Consider the following 19265-nt stretch of genomic DNA (forward strand, 5'->3'; position numbering starts at 1 on the left):
CCCAGGGTCTATATACCCAGCAGAAGCCACTGGAGCCAATATATAGCGAGGAGACACATGTTATATGCCGGGGGACAACGGGGCAGGATGTTATATACTGGGGGACAACAGGGCAGGATCTTATACACTGGGGGGGCAACAGGGCTGGATGTTATACACTGGGGGGCAATAGGGCCTGATGGAGAAGCCAGAATGCAGTGATTAATGTGTGTGGCCCAATACTTTCCTCCATATAGTGAATCTCTCCATATTACAAGATTCACCATAAATAACAAAGGTGACAGGGGATATAATCCGTGCATGGTAAAGGGCGCCCCCTCTGGCAGGATCTTGTCTACATGTTTTTACGTTGATTGGACCAGGTCTCAAAAACCAACATGACTGTCAGATAACGACAACTCTAGATGCGGCCATCGCAGCTGTTTGTAGATACGAGCTCCTAATCCCTTTTATGATTAAGCAATTCTCCACCCGGCACAGAGGACTAAACATCTGTCATGTACGGTCACCCATAGGCATTTATGTGGCAGCAGGGACTTGTGTAAGACAAATATAGACGGAAAGGATGCAAGGAAGATTATAGAAGGTAAAGGTAAATATGGGCTACCTAAATCATTAAGAAGAGGTGTGAAGGCGGCCCCGGTATTCATCAGTGCATAGCCGGACTCTACAGGAGCAGCCGCGCCATCACCGGACGCTTCTGCCGTGATGTGGACAGTGGATAAAGCTTCACTACACCGGAGACTCTACACGATATCACAAGCCGGTCATCATCATCATCACCACCGGTCATTATTACACACCTGTGGAAACATCTACCGGAATCTCCTCCTTCCCGTCACTCACACACGGCTGATCCTCCCTAGTCATCGCTTCTTCTTCTGTCTCGTCCTCCTCTTTATTCTTAGTCGGATCTTCCTCCTGATATATCAGATGTAACAATCAGCGCAATACAAGAAACCACCAAATCTGTGACATCTATGACCTCGATCAGAAATGTCCCGCCATATACAGATCCGGTACAGGGCTCAGCGCCGTCTACCTGATGATCCTCCGGGATGTTGTGATTCTCCTCTGGACAGTCCTGGGGATAAAGAGGACGGGGACATCTCTCTGGTGGATTTCTCCTCCTGGATCCATCTGTAGGAAACACACAGTGACGGAACAGATTGTGTCATGTGATGATGAGAGTAGTAGTAGGTGACCACAGAACAGACATGACAGTCTCCCCTCCTCACCCTGCTGATCGGCCCATATTGCGATCGCCTCTTGTGCTCCATGTATAACTGCAACCTTAATATCAATCAGATCTTCACCCTAAAAAGAACAATGTGAGATGAGCTCAGGTCCCATCACTTCATGGTCAGATGTTGTGGGGACTTCAGTGTCATCTACCTGATGATCCTCTGGGACATTGTGATTCTCCTCTGGACAGTCCAGGGGATACAGAGGACGGGGACATCTCTCTGGTGGATTTCTCCTCCTGGGTCCATCTGTGGAGACACAGAGATTGAATACATGACCTGCTGTGTATCTGTTGTTATGGTAAATATTTATACTTTGCTTTATTATTTTAGACAATTCATATATATTTGATAATTTTGTATTTTAATATTAGATTTATAAGTGTTATTCATAAAAGCAGGGTGCATAAAAGCAGGGTGTTGTCTCTCATATAGAGATGCATTAAAGCCTTCCTGTGTTCTGAAAGTATAGTAAAACTAGATATAAACCAGCCTCCTAAGGAATGCAGCAGAAGACATGATTGACGACTTTGCTTTTCCCAACTTGTCTCCCTTTTTTAAGGTAACGTAATGTAAGCCATTTCCACTTTCCTTGTCTTTGTGCTTTATAATAAAAACGTGTGACCAGGCATCTGAGTGCAGATGACCCTGAGACACAGACAGATTTGGTCATGTTTCTCTGGTCTCTGATCGATCGACTCCCTGATTTGATCAAAACTGGCAAACATGTGAAACCCTTTGCATTTCTCCTAAAACTTTCTATACAGGTTTCCACATCATTATATGGTGCCGAAAACCCGGGATTGTCAGAACTGGACCTCCTTTGGACGCGACTGCAAGGATATCTCTCTTGGAACACTGAATGATGCTCCGCGGTGAGTAGCCAATTGTGTTACTAAAAATTCAGTGTTACCTAGAGGGCTCCAAGATGGGTAATTGGTGGTCCGAACAAGACAATCTCTGTTGAACCTTTGCCGGTATTTGAATTTGTATGTATCCCTTGTGGTATGTCATATGTTTCAATGTGTCTTTAGATGTATAACTGTGATTGAATGACAATTGAATGAACATCGAGCGAAGTGACAAAAATGCCGAACTTGCCCAACGTTTTTGGTCAGGCACCTTCGCAATTCTGCTTGTATATTTCAGGAGTCGGAGGATTGTTATATGTTGTCTTCATGGTCTATGTGATTGTAAAGTCTGGAGTGATATTGTTGTAAACTATGATGATCCTTGAATGTGGAAATAAATGATTTTTGAGTGACCAATAAGGGACTACGGCCTCTGACTCTCACATGTGGTGAAGAGAACAATTGGTCCTTACCAGGATCAGTGAAGTGTGACTGTTCATAACAGAGGAATCCTTCACGGTAATGTAGTACTCTGAGGGTATTAATTGTCCCCTGTATATTGATAAGGGCACTCTCTTGAAATAAGTGCTGAATGCAGACTTAGCCCGAATACAGCAGGAGGATTTTATACCAACGATTGTGGAGTGTGGATTGAGTGACTGACGTAGTGTAAAATTGTGTTGAGAATCACTGTCCTCAGTGCCTGTGCTCTGTTTTATGTGAACTAGTTCTGATGAATCATCATCCTTGGTGTCCGTGCTGTTTGAACTCAGGAGAGAAAAAGTATAGTAGGAATTGTAGTCCATCCAGCCAGTATATCCACAGAGGGGAGACTTAAAGATTTCTTTGTCAAGCTGTGCCCCCTGCAGGATGTTGAAGGGAACTCCTTGTTCGGAGTACTTAAAACCTTACATTATGCTCTGATCTAGCTAACTCCTCCTCTTTTGTCCTAGAAGTAATCTGTCTGAATCAGAGGAGGTGGACAAAAGTTTTGTAGAAAAAGAACTTATTCTCCCATGACATGTTATTTTGACTAGTGGAAGTAATTGCAATAACTATTGGTAGTATAGTTTTTGGATCTTTGTTTGGTTAGGTATCAAAGTTGCATGGGTACATAGGGCTGGTTACCTGATGTTGATATTTCCAAAAATTCTTCTTTTTCGAGAACATTTTGGTTCTGGGAGTTGAATTCTTTCTCTTGCGAGCTAACTGGAAACTGGGAGAAGAGTAGAGTCTTCGAGCTAACTGGAAACTGGGAGAAGAGTAGAGTCTTCTATGGTTAAGACTCTATGGGCCCATTCAGTTCTTCGGTTAACTGCGGGCATTAAAGTTGCAGTCATGAGGACTGGCAACTGAAAGGAAGTAAGCAATCTGAGAGGTACCACCTTAGTCCATGCATGTGATATAGTGAAAAGACTAAGAAGGAATGGGAGAAGTGTATTTGCAATTGGGAAGGATTACTGGAAGATAGAGGAGAGCAGACTTGAGCTGGCTAGGATTTGGTTAGAAGTATTCAAAGTGTCTCTCAATGAGTGAACATAAATCAGAGATAATAGACATAGAACTGAGTATGTAATCTATGATAGTATGAAAACACAGATCACTGTAGTCTCTGTACTTGATGTAAAACTTGTACCCTTTGTGACATACCTGCCTTATGCAGGAATTGCAGATATTGTGGCCAACAGAATCCCTGTGGGGTTAATAACTGTGTCCTGTGGGTCCCCATGTCCATGGTGCCTCTGCCCCCATGAGGACCACAAGTCATGTACACTTTCTACCTCTTCTTAGGATAGAAAAGCCTTAGTTACTTACCGGTAACGGGATTTTTCGGAGCCCATGACAGCACCACGAGAGAGAGGATCTGCCCATCAAAGACAGGAAACCTACAGGTTAAAAAGGGCGGCACCTCTCTCCCGCCTCAGTTTAGTTAACAGAGCATGAGAGAACCGCCAAGGTTAATTACAACAAACAAATTCATTTTAAGCCAATTACTTTAAGTAACTTCCCCCGAGGGTGCAAAAAAGGAAATTAATTCTACGGGAGTGCGAAAAACACCAGTGTAGGGAGGGAATATAAGGGTGCTGTCATGGGCTCCGAAAAATCCCATTACCGGTAAGTAACTAAGGCTTTATTCGTACTCCCATGACAGCACCCCGAGAGAATTACAGAGACGAAAGGAGACTAGGGAGGGACCACAGCTTGAAGCACCCTTCTCCCAAAGGTGAGATCAGAAGAGTCACCCAAATCCAATCTATAATGCCTATAGAAGGTGGAGGGAGAAGACCAGGTGGCAGCCTTACATATGTCTTCAATGGAAACCCCTGTCTTCTCTGCCCAGGAGGTTGCTACTGCTCTGGTGGAATGAGCTCTCAACCCTTCTGGTACTTCCTTCTCCCCTGAAGAGTAGGCGAGGGCAATGGCCTCTCTAATCCATCTCGCAATTGTAGATTTTGAGGCTTTATAACCTTTCCTAGCCCCCTGATGGCATATGAATAAGGAACTATCTTTCCTAAAACAGTGTGAAACCTCCAGGTATTTAAGTACGCACCTCCTAACATCCAAAGTGTGTAGTTTCTCCTCTTTTTGATTTTTAGGGGGAAAACAAAAGGTTGGAAGACTAATCTCCTGAGTCCTATGGAACCGAGTGACTACCTTTGGAAGAAAGGCTGGGTCAGGTTTTAATATAATTCTATCGTCTAGAATTTGAGTAAATGGTGGGGATATAGAGAGAGCCTGTATGTCACTTACTCTCCTCGCTGAAGTCAGGGCAACTAACGGGGCTGTTTTGAGAAGAATAATCTTATTGGAGGCTAAATCCAGGGGCTCGAAGGGAGGGTCAGTCAAAGCATTTAGGACTAGGTTTAAATCCCAGGGAGAGGATTTCGTTTTTATAATAGGTCTACACCTAAAGGAAGCTTTTATAAATCGCGCTACCCAATAATTAGCCGCTATATCGGAAGAAAACAAAGCTCCCAAGGCCGAAACTTGTACCTTCAATGTACTCGTGGTAAGACCCTGTTCTAAACCCCACTGCAGAAACTCTAGTATTTTCCCAATAGGGGGCCCCTCCTCTGGTTTAATATTTGAAAAGGACAGAAACTTTCTCCAGGTCCTAGCATAAATACGGGTAGTAACGGGTTTCCTGCTACATAGGAGAGTATTCACTACATCTGAGGAGAAACCTTTGTTGGTTAATAGCTCCCTTTCAAATTCCATGCCGTTAAATGGAGATTTGAGGCTGGAGGATGGGAAACTGGACCCTGAGTGAGAAGGCCCGGAATCTCCGGAAGAACCCAGGAGTCTGTTATGGACATTCTCCGGAGACAAGGGAACCACGGTCTTTTGGGCCAAAAGGGGCATATGAGAATTATTCTGGCTTTGTCTGCCCTGATCTGCCTTATGACTGATGGAAGCAGGATCATGGGAGGAAAAGCATACGCCAAAGGGAATTCCCAGGGAATCATGAAGGCTGTAGCATCGGCGTCTCTGCCCCGTTCTAGGCAGAGACGCCGTTCCTGTCACCTCCCCGCTCCTGGCGCGGCGTCCTCCAGCGCTGCTCTCCCCGCTGCTTCCGGCGCGCGCTCCTTCCCCGGCAGTGTAATTAGGGCGCGCGCGCGTGCGCTCCCCCTCTCTTAAAGGGACCGCGCGCGCCGTCCTAAGGAGTCCCCGGCCAATTGCCGGAGGACCTCCCATATAAAGGGCACCTCCTCCAAAATGGAGGTGCCCGAGCAATGTTGTTTGCACCTGTGTCTCACCTGTGCTTCAGCCCTCAGGTCCCGTTGCCAGTTACCTGCCAGATTCCTGCCAGCTTGCTGCCTTTGTCCTGCCTGATATCCAGTCACCTGCCTGCTAGCCTGAGGTCCGACGGTCTGCCTTCCAACTCCTGTCAGTCTGTCTATGGACCAGCTTGCCCGCTCACCTGGGAGCGCACACCTGTTACCTGCCTGCTAGCCTACCTGGAGGCTCCGCCGTCACGTGCTGTGACCATCTGCCTTTTCAGAGACTCCTGCCCGCTCACCTGGGAGCGCACACCTGTTACCTGCCTGCTAGCCTACCTGGAGGCTCCGCCGTCACGTGCTGTGACCATCTGCCTTTCCAGAGACTCCTGCCCGCTCACCTGGGAGCGCCCACCTGTTACCTGCCTGCTAGCCTACCTGGAGGCTTCGCCGTCACGTGCTGTGACCACCTACCATTCCAGAGACTCTCGCTTGCTCACCTGGGAGCACACATCTACCATCTGCCTGCTAGCCTACCCGGAGGCTCTGCCATCACAGGTCGTACCTACCCTTTACCCAGAGACTGCCCCGGTCACTTGCCGTAACTCCCTGCCCGTTCATCCAGAGACTGCCCCGGTCACTTGCCGTAACTCCCTGCCCGTTCTTCCAGAGACTGCCCCGGTCACTTGCCGTGACCTCCTGCCCGTTCTTCCAGAGACTGCCCCGGTCACTTGCCGTGACCTCCTGCCCGTCCACTCAGAGACTGTCCCGGTCACCTGCTGTGACTGCCTGCCCGTCATCCCTGATTGCCACCCGCTCCCTTACAAGGACCGCCCCCTTGTATAGTAGCTCAGAGGTTCCGCCTCCCAGACCCGTTACAAAGGCGTCCACTGCCAGGGGATTTTCCCTGGGGTTTAGGGAACAAAATGTTGTCACCTTCCGATTGGATTTTGTTGCAAATAAGTCCACTGTTGGAAGACCCCACAATGCCACAATCCTGGAGAATATCTGAAGGTTCAAGGACCATTCTCCTTCTTTTATGGAAGTACGACTGAGAAAGTCTGCTGTAACGTTTTCTTTCCCTCTTAGATGAACAGCAGAAAGGGAGAGACAATGATCCTCTGCATTTTGAAGAAGTCTGTCCGCTATTTTCATTAAGTCTCTTGAACAGGTTCCCCCTTGGTGATTTATATAGGCTACTGAGACTTGATTGTCCGAGAGTATACAGACATCCTGGCCCTGTAAATATACAAGGAACTTTTTGAACGCATAATCCACGGCCAAAAGTTCCTTAACATTTGAGGAAAACTGCACCTCCTTCTCTGACCAGGTCCCCTGAACTAAGTTACCTTCAAAATGAGCTCCCCAACCTGTAGCACTAGCATCCGTAGTCAAGACTGCAGTAAGCTTACATTCCCAAGGGACCCCTTTAGAAAGATTAGTGTGTACTAACCACCAATGAAGGGATTGTAAGGAGCGAGGGGCCAAGGTAAATTCCCGGTCTAGATGTCCATCTAGGATCGAATCGTTATATAATATGTCCCACTGTAGTGCTCTTGAGTGAAGTTGGGACCAACGCACCGCGGAAAAACTTGAGGTCAAGGTCCCTAATAATTACATGTCCTTACGGACTGTCATAGACTGTTTATCCATACAATATCTTACCAAGCCCTGGATTTTTGCAATCTTTTCTTCTAATAAATAGCATAATTGTCTTTCAGAATCTAAAATGACCCCCAGAAACTGTTGAGCTTTTAATGGAGTCAATCTAGATTTCTCCAGATTTAAAAACCAACCTAGTCCTTCCAGGACAGAAATAGTTACCTGAAGGTGGGCCTCGCATTGAACGAAGGAGTTCCCCACTATCAGGAAATCATCAAGGTAAGGGATTATTAAGATGTCTTTTTCTCTTATATGGGCCATAACCTCTGCCACTAGTTTGGTAAAAATTCGCGGGGCTATGGCTAAACCAAAGGGAAGTGCAGTATACTGAAAGTGTTTAACCACTCCACCTATTTCAATGGCCACCCTTAGATACTTTTGATAGTCCTTATGAATGGGAACATGGTAATAAGCATCTTTAAGATCGAGAACTACCATATAACAGTGGGGAAAAAGCAATTTTATTATCGTTTTTAAGGATTCCATTTTAAAGGTGTCAATTTTAAGGAAGCTATTTAAAGATCTTAAATTTATGATTGTCCTGTAACACCCATCTGGTTTGGGGACCAGGAAGAGCGGGGAGTAGAATCCGTGACCCTCTTCTGAATCCGGAACCTCAATCAGGAAATCTTTCCTTATTAGGACTTGAACTTCCAATACGAGGGCAGTCTGCCATTCTGGGGAGGAACTAGAGGGAACAATCAAGAATCTTCTGTAAGGAAGAGCTTGAAATTGAAATTTAAGACCAAATTTAATTAGGCTCAAAATCCAATTACTATGTGAAATTCGCTCCCAAGCTGGGAGGAATAACGACAATCTCCCTCCCACCTGGTCCGATTGTGATTCCCCTGGTTTCTGTTCGTTTTTGGAAGAAGAACCAAAGAGTAAGCCTCTACCTTTGCAACCTCTTTCTTCGAATTTTTCTTGTTCTTTGAAAAATCTCCTTCGGATAAATTTCTTTTTCCGAAATGATTTCTTAAAAGCGGGTACAGATGGAAAACCCTTCTTAGGATCTCCAGCTTTTTCCAACAGCTCGTCCATGGTCTGGCCGAAAAGATATTCTCCTTCGCAAGGGATTGTACAAAGTCTAGACTTCGTCTGTATATCTCCAGGCCAGCATTTAATCCATAGGGCTCGTCGAGCAGCATTTGACAGAGCTGATGATTTAGCTGCCAATGTAACCGAATCCACAGACGCATCAGCAAGAAAGGCAGCAGCACCCTGAATTCGGGGAAGGGAAGAAATAATCTCCTTCCTAGAGACACCCTCCTTTAGCTGATTGTCTAACTGTTCTAGCCAAACCATTAGGGCTCTCGATGTGCAGGTGGCTGCTACTGCTGGTTTCAGAGCTCCTGCAGCTGTCTCCCACGCACCTTTCAGGAAGGTATCGGCTCGTCTGTCCAGGGGGTCTCTTAATGCTCCCATGTCGTCAAATGGGAGAGAAGACTTCTTTGATGCCTTAGCGATGGCGACATCCAACCTTGGTGCCTTTGACCAAGAGGAACATGCGGCATCATCAAATGGATACCTCCTTTTAAAAGAGGGATGAACGCTGCCCTTCCTGTCTGTTTTTTTTCCACTCTCTGTCAATGAGATCTTTGACTCTCGTATTCACGGGGAAGCATCTTTTCTTCTTTTGTCCTAATCCCCCAAACATTACATCCTCTACAGATTTTTCTGGCCTCGTGTCCATAATGCCCATGGTAGCCCGGACAGCTTTCACCAAGGCATCAACCTCTTGCAGAGGAAAACACTGTCTATCCGACTCGCCATCAGAGGAAGATAAAGAAGAAGAAGAAACATCTGAAACATCAGAATCTGAGCCCGGCTGAGGGTCCCTAGGAACATGACTGGACTGATTTCCCCTGCAGAGCCTTGCCTATTTCTTCTCTAATTAAAGACTTTAGGCCCAAGGAAAACCCCGGAGTCTCTTCCGTTACTACCTTGTCAATACAAGGCTGGCATAAGTTCTTAACATATGCATCAGGGAGCGGGCTGCAGCATAAGGCACATTCCTTATGTTTAGTTTTAAATGAACATTTCTTGCTCTGAAAGAAAGTTATAGACAGAGATGAAGGAGGAAGAATTAGTAGAACTTTCACGAAGATTCCACCTACCCCATGGAATATTTGGTACCATAGAAGCAGAAGAAACCATCTTAACCGGTGGAGAATCACGCCGAACAACCGGACCTTCTTTTCTGCTTTTCACGGTGAACTTCCTAGCCGAACGATTGGACCCAGACCGGGAACGTCGTTGCACCGCCAGTTGTGAGGGCTCCCCAGAGGGCTGCTCCTGCAGCAGTTGTTCTTGCTGAGGTGATAGCTGCTCCTGTGAATCTCCCATGTTTACCAAGGCAAAAAACAATGGGCTGGGAAGCACCTCCGTATGATGCCAGGTATCTTTTATACTGGCCATACCTGGTACCTGTGTGGTTTTTTTTTTTTTTGGAGGTTCAGGAAGGAGGACAAACCCACGCCCCCCCCCCGGTGGGCTAACCGCCGCTGCCAGCACCTATACTCCCGGCGTCTTCATGCTCGCACGCCACTTCCGGGTTGTGCGCGCGAGTTCCGCCCACTTCCGGTGGAGTCTCCGACGCACCGGAAACACGTCACAGGGCCGCGCCTGTCACGTTCCCCGCCGGCGCGGCCTGGAACTCCTGCACTGCCTAGCGGGGTGGGGGGGGGGGGGGGAAGGACGCACGCATGCGGCTCCACACATGGCGGACATCTATCTCCCATTAGCCGATGTCGCGCCTGCCTCAACGCACACAGAGGCGCCCCCATGAGCCCTGCCGTGGCGTCTCCAGAAATCCAGGACCGACCCAGGGTGGGAGACTGCATTCCAGACACCCTGTCGACTTCATCTGGGGCAGGAGACTGTCTTCTTCCTGCAGGTAACCTGAGAGGTCTCCCATCATGGACAGGAAACCTAAACTGAGGCGGGAGAGATGTGCCGCCCTTTTTAACCTGTAGGTTTCCTGTCCTTGATGGGCGGATCCTCTCTCTCGTGGTGCTGTCATGGGAGTACGAATAAATAACCTGCTGGTACATGATCCACCATAGGTATAGCCAATAGAATAATGGCCCTGATCCCCCAGTGGGCTCATCGCTCTTTGTACCCAGCTCCTGGACCACCTAACATTTATAATGCGTCTCCATGGTATTGAGGAGGTATATCGGGCCACATGGGATGATCCAGTCTCAGTCATTTTATAGAGACCCCTTACTATTGCTGCAGCGACTCATGAATGGTCTTAGAGATATAGTCTAGAAAGCTGCACGCACTAGTCGCCAGGAGTGGCGCAATAGGTTGATCTGAATGATTCAGCCCAGGGTGCTGAAGTAGAAAGCATGTCAAAGAAAGTTAATTAGGACCCTGCAACAAGAAAGGAAAGAGGGAGGGGGAAGCAATCATCAAGAGATAGAGACTGCAGCAAAGTACATGTTGGTGTTGTGGTAAAGAAAGAAAAAAAGGACTCTTTACGGCCAAACGTCCTACAAGATCAACAGCCACTATCCTGAACCCCCTATAGGAAACTGGCAATCCAGATGTCTCCCGCTGTCACCCCTCAGGGACCCACACTCACTGTCCCCATTTCTCCGGGAGGGACAGACTGTTACTATCATGATAGATACTGGAGCAGCCAGTACTGTATTAACCCCTTTACCCCCCAAGTTAGTTTGCACGTTAATGACCGGGCCAATAGTTACAATTCTGACCACTGTCACTTTATGAGATAATTACTCTGGAACGGATCCCCCTGATTCTGAGATTGTTTTTTCGTGACATATTGTACTTCATGATTGTGGTAAAATTTCTTCGATATCACTTGCGTTTATTTGTGAAAAAAAACGGAAATTTGGCAATTTTCAAAATTTTAATTTTTATGCCCTTAAATCAGAGAGATGTGTCTCACAAAATAATTAATAAATAACATTTCCCACATGTCTACTTTACATCAGCACAATTTTGGAACTAAATTTTTTTTTTTTATCAGAGAGCTATAAGGGTTAAAATCTGATCAGCGATTTCTCATTTTTCCAACAAAATTTACACAACCATTTTTTTAGGGAGCACATCACATTTGAAGTCACTTTGAGGGGTCTTTATGACAGAAAATACCGAAAAGTGACACCACTCTAAAAACTGCACCCCTCAAGGTGATCAAAAACCACATTCAAGAACTTTATTAACCCTTCAGGTGCTTCACAGGAATTTTTGGAATGTGGAAGAAAAAAATGAACATTTAACTTTTTTCACAAAAATGTTACTTTAGACCCATTTTTTTTTTTTTTTTTGCAGGGGTAACAAGAAAAAATGGACCCCAAAATTTGTTGTGCAATTTCCCCTGGGCACGCAGATACCCCATATGTGGGGAAAACCACTGTTTGGGCGCACGGCAGGGCTCAGGAAGGAAGGAGCGCCATTAGACTTTTTGAATGTAAAATTTGGTTGAATGTGGTGATACATGATAACGTCCAAGAGCTCCAGACAGGAGGTCTTATAACCTCTCCGTTTCCCCCATATAGCTATCAAACGCTGTAATGTTCTAAATCCAGCTACATTATTACCAGTGGATCTAGTAAAGGGAGAATATCAGGGTGGGATAGAGGGAGGGACTGTGAACCAAAACCTGCCCCTGTAACTATCAGATGAGGAAGATCAGTGTGACATTACACATGAACATGACGGTCAGGCATTGATGGAGGCAGACACTTAGGGCTTGTTAGATGTCACTGATGTCCCCTCACTAACTCCTCTGCTGAGTATTTTGCAGATGGATCCAGAGCTTGGGATAGTGATGGAGGACGGTTCATCACCGGGTATGCAGTAGTCCACAATGGTAAGGCAGTGATACATGAACCACTCTCCTCCAGCTGCTCTACACCAGAGGCTGAGCTGAAGGCGCTCGCTGCAGCCGGCAATCTGGGAAAAGGTAACGAGATTCACGTATTTTTGAACTCGAGATGCTTTAAAGGGTCGCACATGACTTTGGCGCCATTTGGAGGAGCCGTAATTTTCTGACCTCTGCTGGCAAACCTATGAGGCGGTAGAGCAGCTACTCACAGCACTCACCCTTCCCCGAAGGGCAGCTATCGGCGCACACATGGGAACAAACTCCCCTTGCAGAAGGGAATGCCTTGGCTGACCAGGCGGCTAATGAAGCAGCACGACTACCTCTGATTGTAATGCTGGCCATAGCAGAGACTGCCCTGCTACGGGACTCAGTGACCAAGAGTGCGGGAAGTCCCTTTTCACAGAGGAGACTGTCACCGTACCGGCCCCAGTGGCCGTAGATCGTGAACTACTGCAGGTCTTCCAGACCCAGGCTCCCCCACACGAACAGAACGCATGGGCCAAAGAAGGTGATGGTCAGAGTCAGGGGTATGGCAGGTAAACACCAGGATTTGCCTCCCACGCTGCCTGTTCCCCATGATGGCTGCCCTAGCACATTCCCCCGGTGCACAACTCAAAGGATGTTATGTGTGCAGTGGTGCTACAAAACTGGTGCGCCCCAGGGTTCCCGAATGCGGCTACAAAGTATGTCTAGTTTGTGCGGAACATAACCCCGGTAGACGTATTCGAGTCCCACAAAATGCACACCAAAACCAGATTACCCGTTTCAGAGACTGCAGGAGGACTACATACAGCTACCTAAGGTGGGTACTTATGAATATGTCCTGGTATGCATCGATCTCGTTCCTTGGTTGCCTGAAACTTGGGCCCTGACCAAAGTTCAAAACAAAGATAACTGATAAGTGAGGTGGTTTGTAGATATGGGGTAACCGAAACCATAGAGTGACAGAGACACACTTCACTGGAGAACTGATGTACAGATCATGGCCGCTCTGGGGATAGAACAGGTTTTCCATGTTCCCTATCACTCACAGAGTAGTAGGAAGGTGGAACGCCTTAATGGTACTCTGAAGATAAAAATCCAGAAGTGCCTGGAGGAAGCACACTTGTCCTGGGTAGATTGCTTGCCCATTGCATTATATTCAGTGAGGACCGCCCCGAGGGGGAGAGAGAAGCTGTCCCCATATGAAATATTGCTTGGTAGTGTCCCTAAGATAGGGTTGTATTTCCCGCGGCAGCTGCAGCCTCCTATGGTTCTCTCACTGAATATGTTCGGGAGTTGCACAAACATCTGACTGTTACTCATAACCGTGTTCTTTCCTCCATCCCAGACCCGAACTGTATAAGCGGCACACATTGGTACCAGGAGACTGGGTCGTGGTCAAGAGACATGTGAGGAGACCACTGAGCCCAGATACAGTGAGCCATTTTAAGTACTGACCACTGCTATATCTGTCAACCTCCAAGGCAAAGATACTTGGATCAACGCCAGCTACTGAAAAAAGGTCCGGATCCCCAGCAGCAGCAAAGATGATGACCCTGCCCCTTTGGACCATGCTGATGGCAATTGCATCCCTTGCCCTAACTCTCAATGACGAACTAAAGGAGGAGAGGACGGGGACAACAATCTGATAAGTATCAGCAAGTCCTGCTGCGAGACATAGTTTCCAAAGACTGTCCTAAGAACTGCTGGATATGCCCCCATAGCCCAATATCCTCTGATAAAATTATTAGTAACCAGCACGTCACAACACTTAATATGGTCACTCCAAAATTCATATGACAACACACATCATCCCTTTAAGGCAACAACAAGGGGTAGACTGGAGTCTGGACACAAACCAGCGGACAAGGGGGGAAATTTGGTATTATGGCCGAATACACTTTATGAAAAACAAGTACACAAAATTTTGGATATATCTACATGCTATAGGAAATCCTCGGAATCCTACTAAAGAATTTCATGATCAATTGATAAATATCCACATGAAGGCGTATGAACAGGACATTATTCCTAAGAGATTTCTAGATACCATAGTGAACTTACACCCCAAACTACCTACGTTCTACCTACTACCCAAACTACACAAAAACCATCTCGACCCTCCCGGAAGGCCTATAGTGTCTGGCAATGGAGGTCTCTGCGAAGTTGTGTGCCTTGTCATTGATTACTATCTCAAACCTTTAGTTCGCACTTTGCCTTCCTTTATTCAGGACACAACGTCTGCTTTGCAGCGATTGAGTGATCTCCAATTAAAAGATAATATGGTGATGGTAACGGACGATGTTGAAGCCTTATATTCTTCCATAAAACACACTGATGGCATCCGGGCGGTCAAGTGGTTTTTAGGATCGAGTGGGTTGGAACCTCCCTTGGCTGAACTTCTGATTATTCTCCTTGAATTCATTTTGGAACACAATGCGTTCATGTTTAATAACATGGTGTATTTGCAAATACAAGGTACAGTAATGGGGGCTGCATGTGCCCCCTCTTATGAAAATTTATTCCTAGGAGCCTGGGAACGTCAAATTTTCCAAGCAGAACCAATTTTGGGTATAGAGAATGTACATGGATGGATGCGCTACATTGATGACGTTTGGTTCATCTGGGAGGGCCCCATGGCGGAACTCAGAGATTTCATGACCAACCTCAATAAAAAACATTTGTACATCAAATTGACATATAAATATGGGAGACAGCTGGATTTTTTAGATGTCTGCATTGAGGCCCTCCCGGATGGACGCATTGTCACTGATGTATTTCGAAAAGCGACTTCCACAAATACACTTCTACATGCTTCATCGTCTCACATCCCCTCTACAATCAGAGGAATACCGATTGGACAGTTTTTGAGAACTAGGAAGATCTGTTCAGGTGATGATGCTTTTATAATACAAGCTGAGGATTTAGCTGGTAGATTTGAGGAAAGAGGATACAGCAGACGATGTATACGGAGGGGATTCATAAAAGTATATCACACGCCGAGGAAGGAATTATTATTTGGGAAGGACAGGAAAGAAAGACAGGTATCCACTAACCAAATTAGACTTATCACTACTTATAATAAACAGTGGAAAGAAGTCTCCAATATAGTACACAAACATTGGAAAATACTGTTGATGGATCCAATATTGAAGCAAATCCTCCCACAGACACCTTCCTTAGTGGCTAGAAGATCTAAAAATCTCAGAGATGCATTAGTTCACAGTCACTACCAGCCGGATAGTACTTTGAAGAAGATGTCGATCAGTACCCTGATGGGCTTTTTTCCCTGTAGTTCTTGCAAAGCTTGTAAGAACTTGAAAAGAAGTAAGACCTTCTCTAATTATGACGCATCCAGAATCTTCCAAATAAGGAAGCATCTTACATGTACATCAAAGGGTGTGATTTACCATGCCGAGTGTCCGTGTGGGAAGATCTACATAGGTCTAACGACGAGAGAACTAAAGGTGCGTGTCCGTGAACATGTAAGGGACATTGAGAAAGCGGTAACTGTAAACGATGTAAAAATGTTGAAAACCATACCTAAACATTTTAAAGAATATCATGATTGCAAAACAGAGGGGTTAGCCATTAAAGCTATTGACCAAGTAGTATTGGGGCCCAGGGGAGGGGATCTGGGGAGGATTCTAGCCCAAAAAGAAAGTAAATGGATTTATAGATTGGGTACCATCTCCCCACAGGGCTTAAATGAAAATTTGGGTTTTGCTTCTTTTCTGTGATGGATATATGTGACTACCTCTTGGACCTAAGTGTATGTTTTTAACTCCGGGTTTTTAATTTGTGTATTTATTGTATTGACGGTGTGTTATTTAACTCTGCTCCTTAGTCCCATGATGAGGTTTAAGTTTTGCGTGATGACCCTTGGACTCATCCTGAGGTGGTGATGGCACATTGGAGAAGGGGATATCCATCTACACCGTGACCTGACAGAGGTGGAACTAGAAAGGACTGTTAATTTGGCCTTGGATGAAGTCTTGTGCATATGCTGATGTACACCCCTATGTTTGTAATATGTATGTGTATGTATATATACTTATAATGACAAGAATTATTAGTATTCCATTGTGCCTGTGGTGTGGGGCGGGGGGGGGAGCGGCTAAGGGGACTATTTTACCCCCTACCCTGGTTGTCCATGATTAATCCATTTGTATGTCTGTAGGCATTTTTCCTGTGCCTACTCTGCCCTATATTATCCTCCTGATTTCTCCATGTATTATTCACCACGGGGGGGGGCCCTTACTGTCCTAGCCTTGGTAAATATAGCAAAATGAGCGTGGAAGGCATGGTTGTTCAGGGAGGGTTAGTGATAGAGGGATGGTAAGGGGATCTTCACTGTGGATAGTTACGGAGAGTGGGGATAAGGGGTATTATGTTCTATTAGCTGCCTCCGTGGCTGCTGTATAGTCCCCCTTTCTGTTAATCCTCCTCCCTTCCTTTCTTTCCTCCTACCCCCGTTATCTTTGGGGTTTCGCATGAATCATTCAACTGTGGGTTTCATATGAATTATTTTACTGTGGGACAGTTTCCTCCCTCTCTTCTGCACATGACTCTGTGACGATTTTTTTATTTTTATCATACCTAGATGAAGAACAGGATCTAGAGTAGTTCCGCGTTACCTCCGTTCTATCAGCATTTTTCTATCTTGTCCCGTGCATAGTTAAGTCATCATGTGTAGTGCCGGGTGGGTGCGCATGCGCAGCTGTCAGCGCTCGTTGACTTCCGGTTGGGCGCATACTGGAGGGCGAAGCGTTCCACGCTTGCGTTCCAAGCGTCGGAACCGGAAGTCCCTTTTCAACCACGAGAAGCTGGACGGCGTTCATGCGCCCATATCACCTAATGACACTCACATGCGGGGATTCCATTGGTCATGGGCACTATGTAAGGAGCGGGATAAGCTGGAGAAGTGAACGCCCCCTGGAAGAAGCGTGGCGAAACGGCGTCGTCGGGGTGCAGCATCAGAAGCTGTGGGTTTCACTTTCTCTTTCCGTTTGGCTGTAAGTAATTTGCCTATCTCTTTCATTCCTTGTTGTGATTTTCGGTGACCTGCCTCTTTGGACTAATACTATTGTGGCCACCTACAACATGACTTGGGCATTTAAGTACAATAGATGGAGTGGGTAGATTGCTAATATTTGGCAACCCTCTTTAGTAATGGTTGGATGACAGGTATACACTGTTAATTCAGTCATTATATAAGGCACTAGCACTTTATGCTTTTACTGTTGGATGACAGGTATACATTGTTATATTACTATGTGGGGCACTAGCACTCTATGTTTCTATTGTTGTCTTGAAACCTTTTTACTTAATTATTACCAATCTGTGTGCTGGATAATACCATATAGTATGTGTTCCCAACTTAATTAGCCCATAAATTCAGCTTTCGGTTTGAGATCCACTTGTACTTTCCTGTATAGCTGAAAAGAAATATTTTCCTGCCTAATTTTTAATATGTGTGAAATTAATTTTTTTTAAAAATTTAATAAATAAAATGTGTCTAAAATTATTATTAGTAGTAGTATTGATATAGCATATTCCGCAGCACTGTACAATGAAGCAGGGACACGTACAGACAATAAAGACAATACAATGTATCACATTTCACCAGTTACAGGAGCAGCGAGGGTCCGGCTGCTCACAGCATACAATCTATATGGAAAATGGGGGGGCACAATAGGTAGAACATGGTCGTCAGCCAGGATCTGTCTAAGAGCAGTTACCGTGTGGTATTTGGTGCACGGAGGATGTCGAGACAGATGGATACGCAGGGGGCAGATTAAGATTAACATTTAGGAGGGGACAGGGGAGGGTTAGGTTGGAGAGTTCAGGTGATCGGCTTGTCTAAACAGATGTGTTTTTAAAGCATGTTTGAAGACATAGGGGCTAGATATCAGTCAGAGCGTTAGGGGCAGTGCATTCCAGAAACTGGCGCAGCATGAGAGGAGTCTTGGAGACGGAGGTGTGAGGATCGGATTAAGGAGGATGTTAGTTTTAGTTTAGTTGCTGAACGGAGGACACAGGAGGGTTGACAGACAGAAATGAGGGATGAGATATAGGGCGGTGCAGAACCGTGGAGAGCTTTGTGGGTGAGAGAGATGAGTTTGTATTGTATTCTGTGGTGAATGGGTAACCAGTGTAATGACTGGCACAGGGAAGAGGCGTCGGTGAAGCGGCCTGATAGAAATACGACCCTGGCTGCTGCATTCAGAATGGAGGATTGTAATATCAGGCATGAGGGTCTTCAGCAGTCCTCTAGCTGTCATGACAACTCAACGGGTGTAAAGACGCAACCCCTGCCGGCGCACAGTAAACACCGCTGTGAGGGATTGACAGCGGGATGTGACAGGTAAAGAATCGTGGATGGAGCTCAGATCCAGCCACCACTATTAAAGGCACAAGATGATCAGAGATAATGTGCAGGGAAAGATGCAGGCTCAGCGTGTGAGCCAGCATCAAAGACAGGAGACGGCATATGACGTGGAAGGGGTTAAACCAGAGAGTTATACCATACAAAATGGATAATAAATAACATTTCCCACATGTTTTCTTTACATCTGCATCATTTTTAAGGGTAAAACCAGATTTTATCAATTCGTGGACGTGTGGGACGCTGTGAAGCAATTCTTAATGCAGAGGCCAGGTTTCTCAGGGCAGGTTTCACAATGGTAGTTTGTGTCTTTCGTATTCCCCTCTCGGAGCATACTCTGCAGCTTTTCTGTGTTCTTCCATTCCTCGTAGTTTGGGGAACCTGGAAAATGTTGCCCTGGTATGATATGGCTCCATCAGTTTCAGAAGTACTGGGACCCTCACCTTCCCGAGTGCCAAACATTAGGGCCTTGATGACTACGTCCTGAATCTGAAGGAAGGTCCCCGTATTGTCTGCACATCGACACAGCACAGAAGCCTTGTACATCTGTACAATGTG

General features: G+C 46.0%; 1 protein-coding gene across 3 annotated transcripts in view; it reads right to left on the minus strand.

Moving 5' to 3' along the window:
• LOC141272882 (uncharacterized) overlaps positions 1–19265 on the minus strand; it is a 556358-nt gene that overhangs the window by 7859 nt on the left and 529234 nt on the right. For all 3 annotated transcript variants that reach the window (XM_073684030.1, XM_073684049.1, XM_073684039.1), the window contains 4 exons: positions 1396–1493; positions 1239–1317; positions 1043–1140; positions 804–921 (listed from right to left, as the gene is read on the minus strand). In XM_073684030.1, the coding sequence (XP_073540131.1) occupies positions 804–921; positions 1043–1140; positions 1239–1317; positions 1396–1493 (393 nt within the window). The remainder of the gene's footprint in view (positions 1–803; positions 922–1042; positions 1141–1238; positions 1318–1395; positions 1494–19265) is intronic.

The sequence above is a fragment of the Phyllobates terribilis genome, unplaced genomic scaffold, assembly GCF_046119375.1.
Source record: "Phyllobates terribilis strain yellow unplaced genomic scaffold, ASM4611937v1 Scaffold_1__5_contigs__length_1240528914, whole genome shotgun sequence".
In the NCBI taxonomy this organism is placed as follows: Eukaryota; Metazoa; Chordata; class Amphibia; order Anura; family Dendrobatidae; genus Phyllobates; species Phyllobates terribilis.